Source organism: Phyllobates terribilis, unplaced genomic scaffold, assembly GCF_046119375.1.
Source record: "Phyllobates terribilis strain yellow unplaced genomic scaffold, ASM4611937v1 Scaffold_2__4_contigs__length_985480577, whole genome shotgun sequence".
Lineage (NCBI taxonomy): Eukaryota > Metazoa > Chordata > Amphibia > Anura > Dendrobatidae > Phyllobates > Phyllobates terribilis.
Window position 1 is genome coordinate 193,052,677 of NW_027362762.1, and position 21,834 is coordinate 193,074,510.

The 21,834-nt window shown below is 46.5% G+C and overlaps 1 protein-coding gene across 5 annotated transcripts in view; it reads right to left on the reverse strand.

Moving 5' to 3' along the window:
- SMARCC2 (SWI/SNF related BAF chromatin remodeling complex subunit C2) overlaps positions 1–21,834 on the reverse strand; it is an 86,176-nt gene that overhangs the window by 60,870 nt on the left and 3,472 nt on the right. For all 5 annotated transcript variants that reach the window (XM_073663735.1, XM_073663736.1, XM_073663734.1 and 2 more), the window contains exons 2-5: positions 19,947–20,066; positions 17,852–17,937; positions 17,225–17,306; positions 16,904–16,996 (exon numbers count right to left, since the gene is read on the reverse strand). In XM_073663735.1, the coding sequence (XP_073519836.1) occupies positions 16,904–16,996; positions 17,225–17,306; positions 17,852–17,937; positions 19,947–20,066 (381 nt within the window). The remainder of the gene's footprint in view (positions 1–16,903; positions 16,997–17,224; positions 17,307–17,851; positions 17,938–19,946; positions 20,067–21,834) is intronic.

The window sequence follows — 21,834 nt, forward strand, 5'->3', positions numbered from 1 at the left end:
GGGGGAAGAAACAACATGTGGGACATAATTGTGAAGTGGAAGGAAATTTATTGGATATTTTAAACTTTTAAAAAAAATTAAAAACTGAAATGTGGTTCAATATATATATATATTAGCATTCTTGGTGAAGCTGTGCACTGAAGCCCAGGTGGTAACCTTGCAGACACGAGAGGTTGATGCTTGATGACATACTAGCCATGATGTCCCAATGGACTGGTAGGATTCAGTGGTTACAGGCCAGATCCAGTGAGCAATGACAGTTATGGAAGCCGTTAAGGTCTTTTGGAGATCAGGAACCCAAATTGTCTTTCACGTGCTAAGGTACACTTTAGCCAATTACAGTTTTTGACCATCAAGTATCATTTGGGAGGACATAAAAAGATCTCAAGACCTTAAAACCTCATAGCCAGACTTGAGAAACCAGATCAGTAAGGAAGCCCTCCACCTTGATTCTTTTTGAGGAGAAGGGGAAGAAAGAGGTAAAAAAAAAAAGTTGAATCATTTTCAATGAGTGATGAGTGCCGCTACTGCAAAGGCAGAGGAGTTGCCATCTCTGACCTGGTCAATAGGAACTTGTTTTTCAGATAGGACATAAGAGGGTTCATGTCGCAGGTGCCCAAGAGAACTCATGAGGCATTCAGGGATAAAGTAACTTCGAGTAAAGTGTGACAGGCTATTCATATTGGAACTTTTCATTACAGCATGTGGAGGCAAAGTGGTTCTCTACCGCCGCAAGGCCCGGCTGTCTGAAGGCCTTCTCTTGGGATGAGCTGCCGAGTGAAAATAAAGCATGTTGGACCGTGTGAAGTACAAAGGGGGCTCCTAGTAAGCTGAAGAGGCAGAGGAACCTCAGGCAAGTGGTGTCCTATGCCTCAAATAAGCCCAAGTTTAAAAGTTAATGCCACATGAGAAAGTCCAGTGGCACATAAAAGTGCTGTTAGAGCAGACGGGGGTGGGGAGGTCACCGAGAGATGAGGGAGCTTATGGAGTTGTAGAGACCATAGTCAAAATGATCGTTAACGTAGGAGAGAGCTGCAAAAAGCAGGGGATGATACAAAATAATAAGAGGGATAGTAGCGGCTTCACAGGGGGGCAGGCTGGAGTCCCCTTGCAATGTGGGGCACTACCGTAAACTTTGATTTGGTAATAAATATGTTAGTAGATAAAGTTTACAATCCTGCCTTTAAGCTCACTGAATAATTCACTGTTAAAGGGGTATTACCATCTCCAAGATCCTATCACAATGTAGTATAGTTCTTCTGATTCGCTATGTCTCTTTCCCAATGTGGTGGCATTGCAGGACCTTAGGTAGCCATGGTTACGACCACTAGCAAGTAGCTAACTGTAACTATATCAGTGTTTGTAACCATGGATACCCAAAGTCCTACAATGCCTGCACATGAGGAAAGAGACATAGCGAATCATAAAAACTATGCTACATTTCTAATTAGAGGTATTTGCTAATATTATTATTATTACACCTACTATATATTGGGATAGGATCTTCAAGATGGGAATACCCCTTTACCTGTATTATCACTGTGCTAGGATTATTACAGGCAGAAAAAGTCAAATGGCCAACAATATTAAAGAAACTATTGTGAAAATTATTTTTAGCCAAAAAATGTCCATATCTTTTCAGGGAGACACCTAGCACTTTACAAAAATGGTGTTCTGCATTTTACAATTATGGGCGATGCTAATGCAATGTAGCATTAATAAGTAAAGTTTGTGTTTGTTGTTTCAAATCTGACCAAAGCCTGAGGCACACAACACTCCTTAAAAATATAAGTCCAGGATATGCAAAGTTCACTGACTTGCATTGAATCGCAGCAAATCCGCATGTATAATATCTATACATGCGGATTTGCTGCTTTTCAATGTAAATCAATAGGCGCAAAATCACGCCGCGGCTGGTACCCGGGTCGGGAGAGGAGGCTGCTACTCCTCTCATCCGACTGCTGCTCTGGCTGATAACAGCGAGAGCAGCGTGGATGGGAGTAGCGGCAGCCTGCTTCTCCCAGCCCGCGTGTCAGCGGCAGTGTAAAAAAAGAATCAAAAAGTAAAAATAAAAAAATAAACCTTCATACTCACCTATCCGGCGGCCCCCGGTGTCTTCCTGGGCGATGCTGTCCCGTCGGCGGCTCGCTGCACACTGCGGGGTGCAGGCTCGCGCTCCACAGTGTGCTTCCAGGACCTGCGGTGACGTCACTGATCACCTGATAGTCACGCGACCATCAGGTGATCGCTAAAGCCAGTAATCAGATCAGCTGATGCTGAGAGTGGGAAGATTCACAAGAATTTTCCCACGCTCTCTATCTCACCGGGGCTCATCAGCTGATGAACCCCAGTGACCCCCTGCAGCACTGTATACTGACAGGGGGTGATTTTTACACCCCTGTCAGTATATAGTGCTGTATTCTACAGCTGTGACATCAGTGATTGTTGATGTCACAGGTGTAGAAATGATCCGGATTGTCGTGGGACCTTGGTGTTACGTGGATTATGTCGTTGACGACGGACAGGCGAGGAATATTGTTGTTTGCTTTTTTATGTTTTTTTCAGGAGATCGAGGGCTTTGCGGAAGCGTGTAATAATAAAAATTGTAGAACCATGCCTGTTTCATTTCATTAAAATTCTTTATTCTTGCTGTGTCTTTTACTGAAAATGTGCCGACCATTTTACTACATGGTTAGTAATGGTGGTGTCTTATAGACTCCCTCCATTACTAACCTGGGCTTCACGTCAGCCGCCAATACAAGACTGACGTGAAACCCAACTCCATTACCCCACTTGCCACCGCTACAGGGCAGCGTGGAAGAGCGAGGCTAAACAATTCAATACTTTCTAGTGGTCAAATTTCTGTTGTGGAGACTAGTGACTAGTGTTGAGCCACCCCCGTAGTGTTCGGATTCGGTTCGGTTCGTCGAACACCGGGATGTTCGAGGAACTGTTCGTCGAACTGTTCGTCGAACACCTTAGAACACCGTCGAACACCGTTAAAACCAATGGCAGGCAAACAAAAACACATAGAAACACATAGAAAACACCTTCAAAGGTGTCCAAAAGCTGACAAACTGCTCAGAAGACGCTTTCTTTAAAAAAGCCGGCCGGCAATTCAGCAGCGGCATACACCGGTACCCGACAATTTAGACAAGAAGGAATAGAGCCTCACACATAGATTAGATAGATAGAAACATGTTAGTCACATATATATGAAGTACAGTGACAGTGTTGCTTACTGTACTTGTCATTTAGTGTAAAGGATTTATTTAAAAAAATAATAGTGTTTTCATGCACCGTCTCTTTAAAAAAGCCGGCCGGCAATTCAGCATCTGTACCCGACAATTTAGAATGGAAGGAATAGAGCTTCACACATAGATTAGATAGATAGAAACATGTCAGTCACATATATATGAAGTACAGTGATAGTGTTGGTTACTGTACTTGTCATTTAGTATTAAAATAAAGGATTTATTATTAAAAAAAATTGGCGTGGGGTTCCCCTTAATTTTAGTCTCTAGCGGAGGTTAAGCAGACAGCTGGGGCAGATGTTTGAAGCCTGGGAAGGGGGTAATACCCACGGAGCTTCCCAGGCTACTAATATCAGCCCCCAGCTGAATACCTAGCCTTTACTAGCTATTAAAATGGGGGACCCCCCCAAAAAAATGACGTGGGGTCCCCCCTAATTTAATAGCTAGCAAAGGCTAGGCAGACAGCTGGGGGCTGATATTAATAGCCCAGGAAGGGAGCCATGAATATTGGCCCCCTCCCAGGCTAGAAACACCAGCCGTCAGCCGCCCCAGAAATGGCGCATTCATAGGATGCGACAATTCTGGCACTTAGCCTCGCTCTTCCACGCTGCCCTGTAGCGGTGGCAGGGGGTAATAGGGCTGGGGTTGATGTCAGCTTATAATGCCAGCTGACATCAAGCCCAGGTTAGTAATGGAGAGGCGTCTATAAGACACCCCCATTACTAACCCCATAGTCAAAGTTAAAAGAAAACACAAACACCCAGAAAAAAGTCCTTTAATTGAAATAAAGACACAATCCTTTATTGTTCTAAATTAAACCATACTTACCATCACGCCCATTCCAGCTGAAGCCAACGATCTCCTGCAATAAAAGAAAAATAATAAAGCAACATCATCCTTACCTTTCCATGGTTCCCACGACAGCTTCAGCTCTGCTACATCGAGATGACAGGCTGGACCGCAGCAGAACGCTGCCATCCAGCCTGTCATCCCGCAGACACTGAGAAGCGCAGGCATGCTTGCGCTCTGCAGTGTCTGGCTGTGACAGCATAAAGATGAGACGAGTTCATGTCCAATGAACTCGGCTCACCTCATGCACGTCACTGACAGCGTGGGAAAATTCTCACGCTGAAGCGCTGAGTGCAGGAGAATTCTCCCACGCTGTCAGTGACGTGCATAAGGTGAGCTCATGTCCAATGAACTCGGCGCACCTCATGCACGTCACTGACAGCGTGGGAAAATTCTCACGCTGAAGCGCTGAGTGCAGGAGAATTTTCCCACGCTGTCAGTGACGTACATGAGGTGAGCCGAGTTCATTGGACATTAACTCGGCTCATCTGGATGCCCTCACAGAGAGACACTGTGGAGCGCAAGCAAGCCTGCGCTTCTCAGTGTCTGCGGGATGACAGGCTGGATGGCAGCGTTCTGCTGCGGTCCAGCCTGTCATCTCGATGTAGCAGAGCTGAAGCTGTCATGGGAACCATGGAAAGGTAAGGATGATGTTGCTTTATTATTTTTCTTTTATTTCAGGAGATCGTTGGCTTCAGCTGGAATGGGCGTGATGGTAAGTTTGGTTTAATTTAGAACAATAAAGAATTGTGTGTTTATTTCAATTAAAGGACTTTTTTCTGGGTGTTGTGTTTTTTTTAAATACTTTACTAGAAATTCATGGTGGTCATGTCTAATATTGGCATGACCCCATGAATTTTGGGCTTAGGGCCAGCTGATAATGCCAAGCTGGCCCTAACCCCTTTATTACCCAGTGAGCCACCGCATCAGGGCCCTGGATGAGTTGGGTACAGCGCCAGAAGATGGCGCTTCTATGAGCGCGCCATTTTTCGGGGTGGCTGCGGACTGCAATTTGCAGCGGGGGTGGCCCAGAAAGCTTGGGCCTCCCTGCGCTGCGGATTCCAGCCCCCAGCTGCCTAGTTGTACCTGGCTGGACACAAAAACAGGGCGAAGCCCCACGTCAATTTTCTTTAAATTATTTCATGAAATAATTAAGAAAAAAAGGGCTTCCCTATATTGTTGTGTCCGGCCAGGTACAAATAGGCAGCTGGTGGTTGGGGGCAGCCCGTTCCTGCCTGCTGCACCTGACTGGACACAAATATAGTGCGAAGCCGTACGTCAATTTTTTTTTAATTATTTCATGAATTTCCTGAAATAATTTAAAAAAATTGAAGTGGGGCTTCGCACTATATTTGTGTCCAGTCAGGTGCAGCAGGCAGGAACGGGCTGCCCCCAACCACCAGCTGACTATTTGTACCTGGCCGGACACAACAATATAGGGAAGGCCTTTTTTTCTTAATTATTTCATGAATTTCATGAAATAATTAAAAAAAAAATACGTGGGGCTTCGCCCTATTTTTGTGTCCAGCCAGGTACAACTAGGCAGCTGGGGGCTGGAATCTGCAGCGCAGGGAGGCCCAAGCTTTCTGGGCCCCCCCCGCTGCAAATTGCAGTCCGCAGCCACCCCAGAAAATGGCGCGTTCATAGAAGCGCCATCTTCTGGCGCTGTACCCAACTCATCCAGGGCCCTGGTGCGGTGGCTCACTGGGTAATAAAGGGGTTAGGGCCAGCTTGGTATTATCAGCTGGCCCCAAGCCCAAAATTCATGGGGTCACGCCAGTATTAGACATGACCGCCATGAATTTCTAGTAAAGTATTTAAAAAAAACACAACACCCAGAATAAAGTCCTTTAATTGAAATAAACACACAATTCTTTATTGTTCTAAATTAAACTATACTTACCATCACGCCCATTCCAGCTGAAGCCAACGATCTCCTGCAATAAAAGAAAAATAATAAAGCAACCTCATCCTTACCTTTCCATGGTTCCCACGACAGCTTCAGCTCTGCTACATCGAGATGACAGGCTGGACCGCAGCAGAACGCCGCCATCCAGCCTGTCATGCCGCAGACACTGAGAAGAGCAGGAATGCTTGCGCTCCTCAGTGTCTCGCTGTGAGGGCATCCAGATGAGCCGAGGTCATGTCCAATGAACTCGGCTCACCTCATGCACGTCACTGACAGCGTGGGAAAATTCTCACGCTGAAGTGCTGAGTGCAGGAGAATTCTCCCACGCTGTCAGTGACGTGCATGAGGTGAGCTCATGTCCAATGAACTCAGCTCACCTCATGCACCTCACTGACAGCGTGGGAAAATTCTCCTGCACTCAGCGCTTCAGCGTGAGAATTCTCCCACGCTGTAAGTGACGTGCATGAGGTGAGCCGAGTTCATTGGACATGACCTCGGCTCATCTTTATGCCGTCACAGAGAGACAATGTGGAGCGCAAGCAAGCCTGCTCTTCTCAGTGTCTGCGGGATGACAGGCTGGATGGCAGCGTTCTGCTGCGGTCCAGCCTGTCATCTCGATGTAGCAGAGCTGAAGCTGTCGTGGGAACCATGGAAAGGTAAGGATGAGGTTGCTTTATTATTTTATTTTTATTACAGGAGATCGTTGGCTTCAGCTGGAATGGGCGTGACGGTAAGTATGGTTTAATTTAGAACAATAAAGAATTGTGTCTTTATTTCAATTAAAGGACTTTATTCTGGGTGTTTGTGTTTTTTTTTAACTTTGACTATGGGGTTAGTAATGGGGGTGTCTTATAGACGCCTCTCCATTACTAACCTGGGCTTGATGTCAGCTGGCATTATAAGCTGACATCAACCCCAGCCCTATTACCCCACTGCCACCACTACAGGGCAGTGGGAAGAGCGAGGCTAAGTGCCAGAATTGGCGCATCCTATGAATGCGCCATTTCTGGGGCGGCTGACGGCTGGTGTTTCTAGCCTGGGAGGGGGCCAATGTTCATGGCTCCCTTCCTGGGCTATTAATATCAGCCCCCAGCTGTCTGCCTAGCCTTTGCTAGCTATTAAATTAGGGGGGACCCCACGTCATTTTTTTGGGGGGGTCCCCCATTTTAATAGCTAGTAAAGGCTAGGTATTCAGCTGGGGGCTGATATTAGTAGCCTGGGAAGCTCCGTGGGTATTACCCCCTTCCCAGGCTTCAAACATCTGCCCCAGCTGTCTGCTTAACCTCCGCTAGAGCCTAAAATTAAGGGGAACCCCACGCCAATTTTTTTAATAATAAATCCTTTATTTTAATACTAAATGACAAGTACAGTAATCAACACTATCACTGTACTTCATATATATGTGACTGACATGTTTCTATCTATCTAATCTATGTGTGAAGCTCTATTCTGTCTGTTATAAATTGTCGGGTACAGATGCTGAATTGCCGGCCGGCTTTCTTAAAGAGACGGTGCATGAAAACACTGTTATTTTTTTTAATAAATCCTTTACACTAAATGACAAGTACAGTAAGCAACACTGTCACTGTACTTCATATATATGTGACTGACATGTTTCTATCTATCTAATCTATGTGTGATTCTCTATTCCTTCTATTCTAAATTGTTGGGTACAGATGCTGAATTGCCGGCCGACTTTTTTAAAGAGACGCTGCATGAAAACACTATTATTTTTTTTGATAAATCCTTTACACTAAATGACAAGTACAGTAAGCAACACTGTCACTGTACTTCATATATATGTGACTGACATGTTTCTATCTATCTATTCTATGTGTGATTCTCTATTCCTTCTATTCTAAATTGTCGGGTACAGATGCTGAATTGCCGGCCGGCTTTTTTAAAGAGACGGTGCATGAAAACACTATTATTTTTTTTGATAAATCCTTTACGCTAAATGACAAGTACAGTAAGCAGCACTTTCACTGTACTTCGTATATATGTGGCTGACATGTTTATATCTATCTAATCTATGTGTGAAGCTCTATTCTTTCGGTTCTAAATTGTCGGGTACCGGTGTATGCCGCTGCTGAATTGCCGGCTTTTCATGTTTCACTGTTGGCACTGTTCCCATCGATTTGGGCAATCACTGTAATGCCACAACCACCATGGCTGTGGCATTACAGTGAGTGGCAGACAATCCCTGCATGATTGGTGCTCTAAATAGCACCAGACATGCAGGACACGCTTTTGGTGCACGAACAGTTATCGAACATAACCTCGAACAGCCGAATTTTTTGCAAATCGTTCGCGTTCGTCGAACAACTCGAACACCGCCCAAAACAGCTCGAATTTGAGATTGGCGAACAGTTCTAGTCGAACACCGCTCATCTCTACTAGCGACTCCACTAGAGAACTTGACATGCTGCGGTCCTGAAAGATGCCCTGCATGTCAGTGTCCGCGGGTGATTGGCAGCCTCAGATGCACGCATAGTGGACATGGGATTTCTAGAGATCCCATCCACTATGCTGTAACCTCTGGACGCTGCGGGTTTGACGCTGTATAAACACGCAGCGTCAAACCTGCAGGGGCTCCTGACCGCGGCCACGTACCCAAACTCACCCGCAGCATGTCAATTTCTGTAGCGGACACGCTAGTCTCCACTGCAGATTTTGACCGATTGAAGTGTCATTATATGCGGTGGATTCACATTTACCGATAACAAAAGTGCGGCATTATAGCTCCGCATTTTGGACGCAACATAAATACGTTGTGTCCAAAGCGCTGCTGAGTGCTGATCGGGGAGGGGGACGAAGGGGCTAACAAACCAGCTATGAGATGATAATTATGGCCAGGGAAAATGTTTGCCTAGTGGCACATTCCCAGGCTAAAAAAACAGCTCACAGCAGTCGCATAAATTACATGAATAGAAATGCTAATGAAGATTGGGTGAATGGAACTAGCTGACACCCAGCTCTTTTGTTTGGTGATGTCAAGGTGTAAATCAGATCTTTTCATGACCAAATAAAGTAAAGAAACACACAGACACAGTGTAAACACTTTATTTGAAATACAACAGACCCATTCATTAATCATTTAAATAAACCAATATACTCACCCCAGTTCTTATGGTAATCCAAGGGCTTAAGCAATGTCCCACCAACACTATTTAGCTGCAAAAATCATTCATTGATGCTCAAAAATGCATCAAAAAACGTTGTGACACAATCACTGGTATGGCATATGACGGGAGGTATGTGTCATGCAAATTGCTGGCCTGTGTGAACTGAAACCAATAGACTTTCTGCCAGCATGTTATATGCTGGAGGTTAACTATTTTAAAGGGTGTGGTTCTATGGGAATGACGTAGAGCTGGGAGGGAAGTCATTCCCCATACCTCCGCCTCAGGGTGTGGCTGAGCAAGGTTTAAATGCTCAGTTACCATTTTTTTTTTCAGTTGTTGAATTTGGAGTGGCAAAGACTCCAGACTGGAAGGTCACAGCTCAGAGAGGAGCTGGAAGCTGGGACTACAACCAGTGTGGCTAATCCCACACTGCTATGGACTGTGTTATCATTTATCATTTTTCGTTTTGTTGTTTTGCCAGTAAGGCTGTGTTTATTTTGCTGGAGTGCAGAGCTTTATGCCACATAATAAAGCCTGCAGACAAAACACGGTTCCTGAGTCTACTTCCCGAAGCGGCCGAGTGAGGCACCAGGTCCAAAGCCAGCAGAGCATGCAGTAACTGTACTTGCAGACCCAGCAGAGCATGCAGCAGACACAGCCGAGCATGCACCAGCAGCAGAGAGCAGCTTCAGCAACAACGGCAGCAGGAGACAAAAACTCCTGATACAGCAAATCCAGCAGCAGCAACAGATGGAGCTCCTAGCAGGGAGATCCGTGGCAGGACATCCGCTCCACCCCCATATCCAGGTGATGACGCACACGTCAGGAAAACGGTAAGGAGAACCTTACAGAAGATGACCCCAGGGGATGACGTTGAGGCGTTCCTGACTGTTTTTGAAAGGGTGGCGGAACGGGAGAGATTACCTCCGGAACAGTGGGCACAGGTTCTGGCGCCATATTTGACCAGGGAGCCGTAGAAGGCCTATTACGATCTGGTTATACAAGACGCAAAGGAGTACGCAAAATTAAAAACCGAGATATTGGCACGTTCAGGAGTGACTATGTCTTACAGAGCGCTAAAGGGTCTACCACTGGGAGTATGCCGGCGACAAACCTCCACAGTCACAGATGTTCGACTTGTTACATCTAGTCCAGAAGTGGCTGCAGCCAGTCTTCCACTCCTGCCCAGATGGTTGAGCGTGTGGTGATGGACAGGTTCATCCATTCCCTACCCATCCATTCTCTACCCTGGCCGGTGCAGGCCGAGGTTGCCCAGGGCGACCCTCAGAATGCGGACGACCTTGTGGGACTTGTAGAGAGGTACCAAGTTGTCGAAAAATCCCTAGGGAAACCTGACATGATCACCTCCCACTACTGGAGTGTCCAAAAGGGGGCGGGTTCACCACGGAAGGGGTTCAGAGCCACAACTGGGGGGGCATTCCACTTCCACTGAAGGTGCCGCAAGGACTGTTGTTAAGGATGTGATCTGTTGTCGGTGTCGCAATCCGGGACACGTAGCCGCCCAGTGTCATACATCTGCTGAGCCAATGGACTGCAGCCTAGGCAGACGATGTTCATATTATGCTTGCCCAGCCTGCAGTGTGGACTGTCAACTCAGCAAGGGCCCGCAGACGTGTGCTGTATCCATTAACAGAGTGATGGTCCTGGGGCTGTTGGACTCCGGGAGGCTGGTAACCTTAATCAGTGCCACCCTTCCCCACCAGCTGATCCCTACCAAATCTGTGGGCGCCGCTGCATACATGGGGATGCCAAGAACTACCCAGTAGCCAGAGTGACAGTCGGAACAGACTGTGGCGCATAATCCCACGAGGTCGGGGTGGTCAGGGACCTGATACATCCCATCAATTTGGGGCGCGATTTTCCCTTGTTCTGGGACTTGAGGGGGAAGGGATCCAGACCGAGTCCCGTAGGAAAAAGCCAGGACCTTAGAGAAATACCCTGGTCTACATCGGAAGTGGATGAGTTCCCACTATGTGTCCTTGTCGGCGACAAGGACGAGACTGTGTCTGAGGTGGTCGACCTCCCTGAATTAGAGGTGCCCGGAGAGAACTTTGGGTCAGCTCAAGTTCGGGACTTGACCTTGAAAGGGGCGTGGGATAATGTTACTGTTTGTAATGGAATTGCTCAAGAGCCAGGGGCGAGCACCACGTACCCACACTTTGCAGTTCAGGGGGAGCTATTATACTTGGACCAAACTAAAAAGTGAAGAGGTAGTGGAACAGCTGTTAGTTCCAGGTTCATACAGTCAGAGGATATTAAACATGGCACACTTACATATTCTGGGGGGACACCTAGGGGTTGAGAAGACCCAGGAGAGAATAGTGAGGAAGTTTTATTGGCCAGGATGTTATCGGGAAATCTTAAACTATTATAGGACCTGCCCCCCCTGCCAGATAACCGCGCCAACCTCCCACTTCCGTAGTCCCTTAGTTCCACTACCTATCATAGAGGTTCCCTTTGAGAGGATTGCCATGGACCTCGTGGGTCCCATAGTTAAATCGGCCCGGGGCCACCAATACATCCTGGTGGTCATGGACTATGCGAACCGGTACCCCTAAGGAACTCGTCCAGTAAAAGTATTGCCCGAGAGCTAGTTCATATTTTTGCTCGGACAGGTCTGCCAAAAGAGATTTTGACAGACCAAGGAACCCCCTTCATGAGCAAGGTGATGAAGGAGCTATGCAGAGTCCTTCAGATTGCCCAGATTTGGACCTCAGTTTATCATCCGCAGACGGACGGCTTAGTGTAACGCTTCAATAAGAACTTAAAGGCGATGCTCAGGAAGGTCGTTGAAAAGTATGGGCGAGACTGGGACTACCTGCTCCCATTTCAGCTTTTCTCTGTCAGTTCCTCAAGCCTCCACTGGCTTCTCTCAATTTGAGCTCCTGTATGGACGGCATCCAAGAGGTCTCCTAGACATCGCCAAAGAAACCTGGGAGGCCGAGGTCACGCCCCACCGGAGCATCATCGAACATGTCGCCCAGTTACAGGAGAGCATGGCGAAGGTGATGCCCACCATGAAGGAACATCTCCTCCAGGCGAGGGTGTAAACCCGGTGGGCAAGACTGAGACAGTTCCAACCTGGGTATCGCGTCCTGGTTCTTACTCCCACCATTGAAAGTACGTTTCTGGCCAAGTGGCAAGGCCCATATGAGGTGGTGGAGAAGCTCGGTGAAGTGAACTACAGAGTCCACCAGCCTGGCCGAAGAAAAGCCACACCAGGTGTACCATGTAAACCTGCTCAAGCCGTGGCGAGATCGGGAACCAGGGGGAACTCCTTGCCTAGGAGCCACTCACGAAGGCCAGATAGAAGATGTCACGATAGCGGAGACCCTTTCGCCAGCCCAGAAGCAACAGTGTCGAGAACTGCTCCAGCAGAATCGGGACTTGTTGTCAGAGTTGCCGGGGCATACCCAGGTAGTAGAACATGATGTGCTAACAGAGCCACATATGAGGGTGAACCTAAAGCCATACAGGATTCCTGAAGCACGCAGGGAGGTGATCCTGGCCGAGGTGAAGAGGATGTTAGACCTCGGTGTGAAAGAGGAGTCAAAGAGTGGATGGTCGAGCCCCATCGTCCTCGTGCCAAAACCCAAAGGAGAGTGGAGGTTTTGTAATGATTACTGCCGGCTAAATGAGGTGTCCCAAGTGTGACGCGCACCCGATGCCCCGAGTCGATGAACTCATCGAGAGGCTTGGACCAGCGAGGGACATCACCACTCTGGACCTGACTGGCAGATCCCGATGTCCCAGACGGCCAAGGAGAAGATTGCTTTCTCGACACCTGAAGGGTGCTTCCAATACACTCGGATGCCGTTCGGACTACAGGGGGCCCCAGCCGCCTTCCAGAGGGCTATGGATTGGATCCTAGCCCCACATAAGAAGTATGCCGCAGCCTACCTTGACGACATTGTAGTCTTTAGCCCAGACTGGGCTAGTCATCTACCTAAACTACAGGCCGATCTGGATGCTCTAAGGAAGGCGGGATTTACAATAAATCCAAAAAAATGCACCGTTGGAAAAGAGGGGGCCAAGTACTTGGGCTATGTCGTCGGGAAAGGCAAAATAAAGCCGCAAGTTAATAAACTGGAGGCCATCCAGATCTGGCCGAAACCGCTCTCCAAGAAGAAAGTGAGAGCATTCCTGGGAATGGTGGGATATTACCGGCGGTTTATCCCAAATTTTACCATGATGGCCGAGCCACTGATGGATCTCCTATAAGGCACGAGATCAACCATGGTGAAGTGGAAAGAGGAAACAGAGACTGCGTTTCAACTGTTGAAGTCAGCAATGTGTAAACAGCCGGTCCTGGTCGCACCAGACTTCAAGAAAGAGTTTGTGGTCCAGACAGACGCTTCAGAGGTTGGTATAGGAGCCGTACTCTCTCAAGAGATAAATGGGGAAGAACATCCCTTCTCTATCGGAGCCGGAAGCTTTCGTCCTGCGAGAAAAACTACGCAATAGTAGAAAAAGAGTGTCTAACCATAAAGTGGGCCGTAGATACACTAAGATACTACCTACTAGGCCGGAAGTTTAAGTTGGTGTTAGACCATGTCCCATTGAGTTGGTTGAGGGAAAAGAGGGGTAAAAATGCCAGGGTAACTAGATGGTTCCTAGCTCTTCAGGACTTCAACTTTCACGCAGAGCACAGGCCCGGGAAGTTACACGGGAACACTGATGCCCTTTCTAGAATTCCCTGTCTGGTTTCGGAAGGTGCCCAAACCCCCGGCTTTGGGCAGGGGGGGGGGGAATATGTGACAGATTTACTAGTATGGTATATGAGGTGAGGTATGTGTCACGCAGGTTGCTGGCCTGTGTGAACTGAAACCAATAGACTTTCTGCCAGCATGTTATATGCTGGAGGTTAACTCTTTTAAAGGGTGTGGTTTTATGGGAATGACGTAGAGATGAGAGGGAAGTCATTCCCCACACCTTCGCCTCAGGGTGTGGCTGAGCAAGGTTTAAATGCTCAGTTACCATTTTTTTTTTTCGGTTGTTGAATTTGGAGTGGCAAAGACTCCAGACTGGAAGGCCACACAGCTCAGAGAGGAGGTGGAAGCTTGGACTACAACCTGTGTGGATAATCCCACACTGCTATGGACTGTGTTATCATTTATCTTTTTTTGCTTTGTTGTTTTGCCAGTAAGGCTGTGTTTATTTTTCTGGGGTGCAGAGCTTTAGGCTATGTGCCCACAATGCAGAAATGCTCCGGATTTTTCCAGAGCGTTTCTGCATCTCCCTGGCAGAAAAAAATGCATTCTTAATTTACATGTGTTTCTTCTGCCAGGGACAAGCGTTTGTCAAGCATTTTTAGCATGCATGCTTTTGTTAAGCACTTTTCCAAGCGATTTTAGCATCACTTGGAAAAGTGCTTGAAAGTTGGTCACACAATATAAATCCATGCAACCGACATGGATTTATATTGTGTGACCAACATAATGTTTAAAAAAAAAAAAAAGAAATAGAACGTAAAAAATAAAAAATAACCTTATACTCACCTTTCCAGCTACCTCGGTCTGCTTCCGGCGTCGCTGCTGGCTCCGTGGCGGGTGCCAGTACTGTAAAAGGACCTTCCATAACGTCAGCGGTCACGTGACCTGTCACTTGACCGCTGACATCATGAAAGGTCCTTTCATATTACCGATATCCGCCACGGAGTCAGCAGCGACGCTGGGAGCAGAGCGGGGGCCATCAGAAGGTGAGTATAAGGTTATTTTTTATTTTAATTCTTTTTCTACTTACAGGTACTATGGTACCAGGGTCTGGAGGAGAGTCTCCTCTTCTCCAGCCCCGGGTACCATCCGCGCATTAATTGCATAAGATCTGCATGACTACATGTAGTCATGCGGATCTTATGCGATCCAATGCAAGTCAATGGTGGCGATTTTGCAGCGAAATTGCACTAGAATTGGTCTTGCTGCGGTTTTTACTGCAATGCGAATTCGCAGCGGAAATTTCCGCATGATGTGCACAGCACATGTGGATTTGCATTGTAGTAAATGGCAGACCTATTACAAGCGATTTTGCAAAAAACGCATTAAAATCGCTTTGTGTGCACATAGTCTTATACCACATATTAAAGCCTGCAGACAAAACACGGTTCCTGAGTCTACTTCCAGAAGCGGCCAAGTGAGGCGTTTTACCACAACGGGTAAAAAAACGCATGTAAAAGCGCATCAAAAACGCATGTAAAAACCGCATGCGTTTTTTCTGGCAAGGAGAGACAAAAACGCTCAGGAAATTTCTGCTTCAAATCTGCATCGTGAATACATAGTCTAAATGTGGTATGTCCATATAATCCCACTGATTGGTAAAAGTGGTCAAAACATAAACACAAATGCCTGTATCCCCCTGTGGTCACTAAAGGCTACAAAGGTGGAGAGATGACAGTAAAGCACCCCACACACTTTAGATAACTGTCGCCCAAACGATGATTTAGCCAATCGTTTGGTTGCCAGCTGTCCCATGCACAGTAGTGCTCGTTCGGTCGGTAGCTATCCCACCATACTCTCCCATGCACAGGAGTGCTCGCTCGGTCGGTAGCTATCCCGCCAGACTCTCTCATACACAGGAGTGCTCGTTCGGTCGGTAGTTATCTCGCCCGACTCTCCCATTTACAGGTGTGCTAGTTGGATTGGTAGCCATCGCGCCCGACTCTCCCATACCCAGGAATGCTAGTTTGGTTGGTAGCCATCTCGCCCGACTCTCCCATTTACAGGTGTGCTAGTTCGGTTGGTAGCCATCGCGCCCGACTCTCCCATACCCAGGAATGCTAGTTCGGTCGGTAGCTATCTCGCCAGACACTCCCATATACAGGTGTGTTAGTTGGGTTGGTAGCTATCTCGCCCGACTCTTCCATTTTTCAGGAGTGCTCGTTCAGTAGGTAGCTATCTCGCCTGACTCTCCCTTTTAATGGGGGGCTTGCTTTTGCCAAGTTTTCCTGTGTTTTCTCTAAGAGACCAGTTGTCAAACATCTCTAGTGGGTTATTTCTTAGAGAACAAATGGATTGGCAGTCTAAAGTAGGACATGTTGGATTCTTATTTTTCCACCCATACACATTCGTATATCTACCAAATCTATACATATCGGCGGATTTGGCCAACATCAGTCTAATCTGTATGGGCGCCTTATTATGCTGTGAGCTTTTATCCCATGTCACTTTGGAAAACATAACCAGGAATTAAAAGTTTTCATGCTACTCCCCAATTTCAAATGAATATGGCACCAAGTATAATGATACCAAGATTTAAAAAAGTGTTTTCCAAGAATTCCTTTTTTGGTTAACTGCATAGGACTGCAGAGTTTAAAAGTAAAAAAACTGGGCTTTTCTGACCCACCAAAACTCCAGGATCAGCTTTCCACTGCCCCCTGTATTGACAGAGCACATGACCGCTGCAGTCACTCACTGGGCTCAGCAGTGTTGCCGAGGTAGGCAACATAAGACCGCTGACTCCATTGCAAAGGTCACAGAGCCCATCAACAAAACCTAGGGACAGTGGTGGACAGTTGGGGCTGGAGCAGCACTGGGTGAGTAAAGCTCAGTTTGACATTTTTTAACCTCAGCAAACCTATGCATTAGAACAAAATAATTCATAAAAAAGCCACTCAAGGTCTATTCCATATATTCATGCAGAAGAAAGCACTTAACATCATGATGTATTAGATATGTCCTTGGCAGAGAGAGGGTTTAAAATCATTTTATCCTTACAGAGTGAACAATATGAAACAGTCACCCGTATATTACCTGATGTCTTTTTACAATGTCTTTAAGCTTGCTCTGCAGTTTTGAGTCTATATCTGGATGCAGGTATATATTTGGTCGTGACAGACAATTATTCTGAAGGATTAAAAAGAAGACAAACACAATAAATAACAAGTCTAGCATACAGAAAAAAAAACATTTTATGAAAGTAAAAACTATAAGGGTATGTTGACACAATTGCTGTGGCACATTCATGCATCAATTCCCGTTGGCACTAAATCTATAGGTAGAATAAGAAAAAAAATCCTGCACTCTTAAATAATTGCACCCCACCACAAGAGAATAAGGAGAAGGCATCCAAACCTGCACAAGGGACTTTTCAATGTTCATAAACATTTCCACATTACGGTCCATGCGGGAAGGGTTCTGGAAATCAAATCTACGCCTAAAAGGAATAAAAGATTGAAATTAGAGATAGCAAATGCTGGTAAATTTATATCCAACATTAACCCTCAACTGGAGAGGTGGGGTTTTTGTCACGCAACTGGTGATGTGGGGTTTCCTATACCCTAGTGTTTAGAAATCTCTTATTTTTACACAAAATGCAAAGATCACGTTTGTTTTAATCGTTTTCTTATTGGCGATTGATTACACATGAGTATAACAAATTTTTGACACCCACAAATGGATGGAAGCTAGTGAGACGCGTATCCTCATACCAGCATTTTTCAATGAATGGCAGCCAAACAAAAATTCCCTGGGGTGTGGCAAACCCCACCTCACCAGTTGAGGGTTAATGTGCAAATTAGTTTTGCAAAAGGTGTCACCTGTCGTCCTGCAGAAGTGCCAATGGCACATACTGATGAAGGTCCACCCTTAATTCTGCCCATCAGAATTAATCAGGGATTATAGCCCCAAAAGCAGGCACCAAGTTCCTCTGCAGCCACAACACAGAGTGAATACAATGAGGTTAAAGTAAGTCAGTCTTACCATCCTTGGTCACTCTTAAATTTGTAAGCAGCAGCGAGGATATGACAGAGCGCTCCTCCCACTTTGAAATCCAGGAAACATTTCATCTGTAAAACAAGAATCATGGGATTGAGCAAACAATGGATGTAAGGGTACGTGCCCACGATAAGGAATAACAGCGTTTTGGACGCAGCTCACCTGCACTGCGTCTAAAACGCTGCGTTATACAGTACAAGCAAAGTGGATGGATTTATAGAAATCCCATGCCCAGTGTGCTTCTATTTGACGCTGCGTAAACTCACGAGTCGCAGCATATCAATTTCTGTTGCGGACATGCTATTCTCGACTATAGAAATCTCCCCATTAGACTGTATAGGGTGCGGTAACTCCACATGGTTCAGTGAACACATGCGGATTTACCTGCGTGATTAGAACGCAGTGTTTTGGACGCAGCAAAAATATGCTGCATCCAAACTGCTGCTATTTCCTGATTGTGGGCACATAGCCTTAGCAGGTAATGACATACAATATATTAGCGTGCAAAGGAGTTTTTCCATGAATAAAGTACATTTTAATCAATAGATCTTAAAAATAAGTTCCACAATTGTATGTGTTAAAAATAATATTCCTGTGCTGAGATAATCTTATCAATGCCCCCCTGCTATGTACTGTGTAATGGCCGTGTCTGACTGTGCAGGGACGTGTCTGATCATACCACAGCTCTTGGGCAGGGGAGGAAACAAAAGAGAGTATACAGACAGGACAGTATGGGATCACAGCTGCTTTCTGTGAGGTAAAACATTTCTCTGCCAGTTTATAAACTTGTTTTACCTCACAGAAAGAATCAACTGTGATCCCATGCTGTAATGTCTGTATACTCTTTTGTTTCCTCCCCTGCCCAGGAGATGTGGTATGATCAGACCATGTTCCTGTACGGTCAGACACAGCCATTACACAGTACACAGCAGGGGCACATTTATAAGATTATCTCAGCACAGGAACATTTTTTTTAACACACCCAATTGTGGAAATTATTATTACTCCGAGAACTACTAATTAAAATGTACTTTGTGAGAAAACCTCTTTGAGGCCAACATACACATTAACAGTGACCGGACCCACTGATTTTAGCTGACCATCTAAGGTGTACGGGAAACTACCAACTGTCCCCCAACAGATGATGTCAGGGTACATAGAAACTGGACGGTTGGAATTCAATTGCCCAATCCTTTTGTTTGGTGGGGAGAGAAGCTGATGCCCAATTAATCTGGGAGCAGCTCTCATAAAGAAACCAGGAACACTTGGCTGAGATGAGCGTTCTTCTGTATGGGGGAGACAGGAGAGATGGCTTGGCTGACAGCTATCTAATCTGCATGGCCAGTTTTAGTGCCAAAAATCTTAGTTAGTGCTGTGAACAGAGAAGGAAGCAATAAGGAAAGTATCATTCTCTTTCTTGTTTGGTGATAACAGTAAGTGTATGACTTCAATGATGCATTAGATTTGCCAATTTTCGATAAAAGTACAAAGATTCAAGTGACTGCAGTGCAGTCAGTTGTTTGCATGAAGCAGACCGAGATCGGATCGCACTGCACGGACGGCGGCTCTCCTGACCCGAGCATGGCAGCTTCATATATTTCTATGCAGCTGACACACTCAGGTCGGGAGACCCACAATCAGTCCGTGCACTGCAGTCAGATCTCAGACGAGCTATACAGTTGTCTGACTGCACCCTAAATGTGATCCCATCATGGCATAACAATTAGAAAGCCATCTAGTAGCTTGTGCTGTGGTGTAAATGTGATTGTAACTTTATCTGATACCATCCACTTCTTTCATAATCAGGAGCTACAGGCAAACAAAAGCACACATTATCGGGGGCTGCTAGTAAGAAGCAGTTCCTGACTGCTGGATCCGTCACTATGGGTTTTCATGCTTTATTTACAGTAGCCATCTGGTTAGGTATATTTTATGCCTTGCGATCATCCATCTGTCCATTATGACCAATGGCTGAAGCATTGCAATGTCCAGTCAGCTGTGTAACATGGTTTTATGCCCTCGGTGTATGTGTCACATGATAATCCAAATATGACAAGCATTAGACAATAGCTTTAGTTACCGGCAGTTTGGTAAGGGGAGCGTTGCTGACATGTTTTCCAAACACTTCTTCTTGGAACTGCAGGAGCTGGACCACCAGGCTGGATAGAGACTTATTAGTGGGGGGCTCGGCCTGAATGTACTGAAATGGGACAAAGCAACCGGTTATCTAGAGTAAAAGGAGGGACTATCACATATAAGGCATTATTAAAATACACCATTATTTGCCTTTGTTAGGCCAGAAGAAAGCATGAACTGCATAAGTGGCATCTGTGATCCAAGCCTTCATATAGGGGCCACGATGCTTATTCAGTGCCGAGACCCCTTTATGTCTTGCACTGGGACACATTGCCCCCTGCTGCACAGGAAGCTACAGAACTGCTCCATTCAGGTATGTAATCACTATGTGAGTTGAAGGGTTAGCGCTCTGTACCCCATCCTGACATTGCCCTGTATAGTGGGGCCCCCTGCAACCCAGCTGTCCAGGGACCGGCAGCCGGCCGTGCTCATTTACATGGGGCTGTTCTGCATTTTCTGTCACAGTGGGGGCTCACTGTGCAATAGAACAAATAAAGTGAGGAGGGACGCAGGCCTGCATCCTTCCATTCTCAGAATTTTTGGGTGCTCCCAGAGGTCACACTTCCACCAATCATAATGTGATAGCGTAGCTTAGTGAGCGGACACCGTTTTTTAAAATGGGAATAGTCCTTTATCAGTTACCACACCAGTGCACCCATACGACTATTCACATCGCCCGAAGTCAACACAGATCATCCCCCAGCAGTAGTAATAGGGAGAACCTGCAACAGTCACAGCACTGCACCCTCACAGTCCATTACCAGCCACACTGGAGTCATCCTTACCGCTTCTACCAATCACAGTAGAGCCCTCCTTTTCACCAGTTGTCCCTCTAAGCCTAGGGTTACATCAATGCCCCCCTCGTCTAGCAGTAGACACATTTGGCAGCCTCCTTACACCAGTAGTGACAGCAAGTCTTGTCTGTGGTCGCGGCAGTGACAGCCGCAGTCTGCTCTCTACTGGAACATGTGTCCTGTCACTGACGTCTTGTGGGAAACAATACGGTGACTTCTACACTGTAATCACTCTGCTGACAGCAAAGACGATGACAAGTATGAGCATTTATTGGGAGACCAGGACGGGCACAGTGGTTTTCAGACTTTATGCATAAAAACTGCTGTAACGAAAAGTGTCAGTGTTACCATAGCAACAAGCGTGATCAAATGTCTGCCTGGCAGGACTCACTGCCGATTGTAACACGGTCAGACACTGACTTTGACAGACGTGTACTACTACAATCCTGAGGGAAAGCGGCAGACCTGCTCTATGGAAAGCCAATGGGGCTAAACACAGCGGATTTCTCAGTGTATATTCAGTTGCCAAAAATCCGCTGTGTTTCACAGCGCCAACATAGTGCAGGAGAGTGTAAGAGAGCTCAGGCGGCAAAATACATCTGGAGCCAAAAACGACGGGAGTGGGGGGTCTCAGATCTGCCGCACGTCAGATTAGGCTCCGTATGTGGGGGCAAATTTCATCCTTTGGAATGGAAAGGGCAAAATATGCGGCTCCTCTGCTCCTTCATCACAATGACACCCACAGCGGGAAAGGACTCTGCAGACAGACATCGCTGTGTGGGTCCACAGAGGAGACGTGGGAACTCACACCTGTCAGGAGTTTAATGCAGCCCGAACAGGATGAAATCCAGGCAGGATCCCCCATTATACAGCACCATGGCTTACTATACAAAAGCCTCCAGCTTCTCTCCATCCATGATAAGGCTTAGCGGTGCTCTCACACTGCATTTTGGCACAGTCCATTGGTCCCGTCGGGGCTCATGTCTGAACCCTCAGAAAAACGAGATTTGGGCGTACGCGCTGAAGGGGCCATAGACT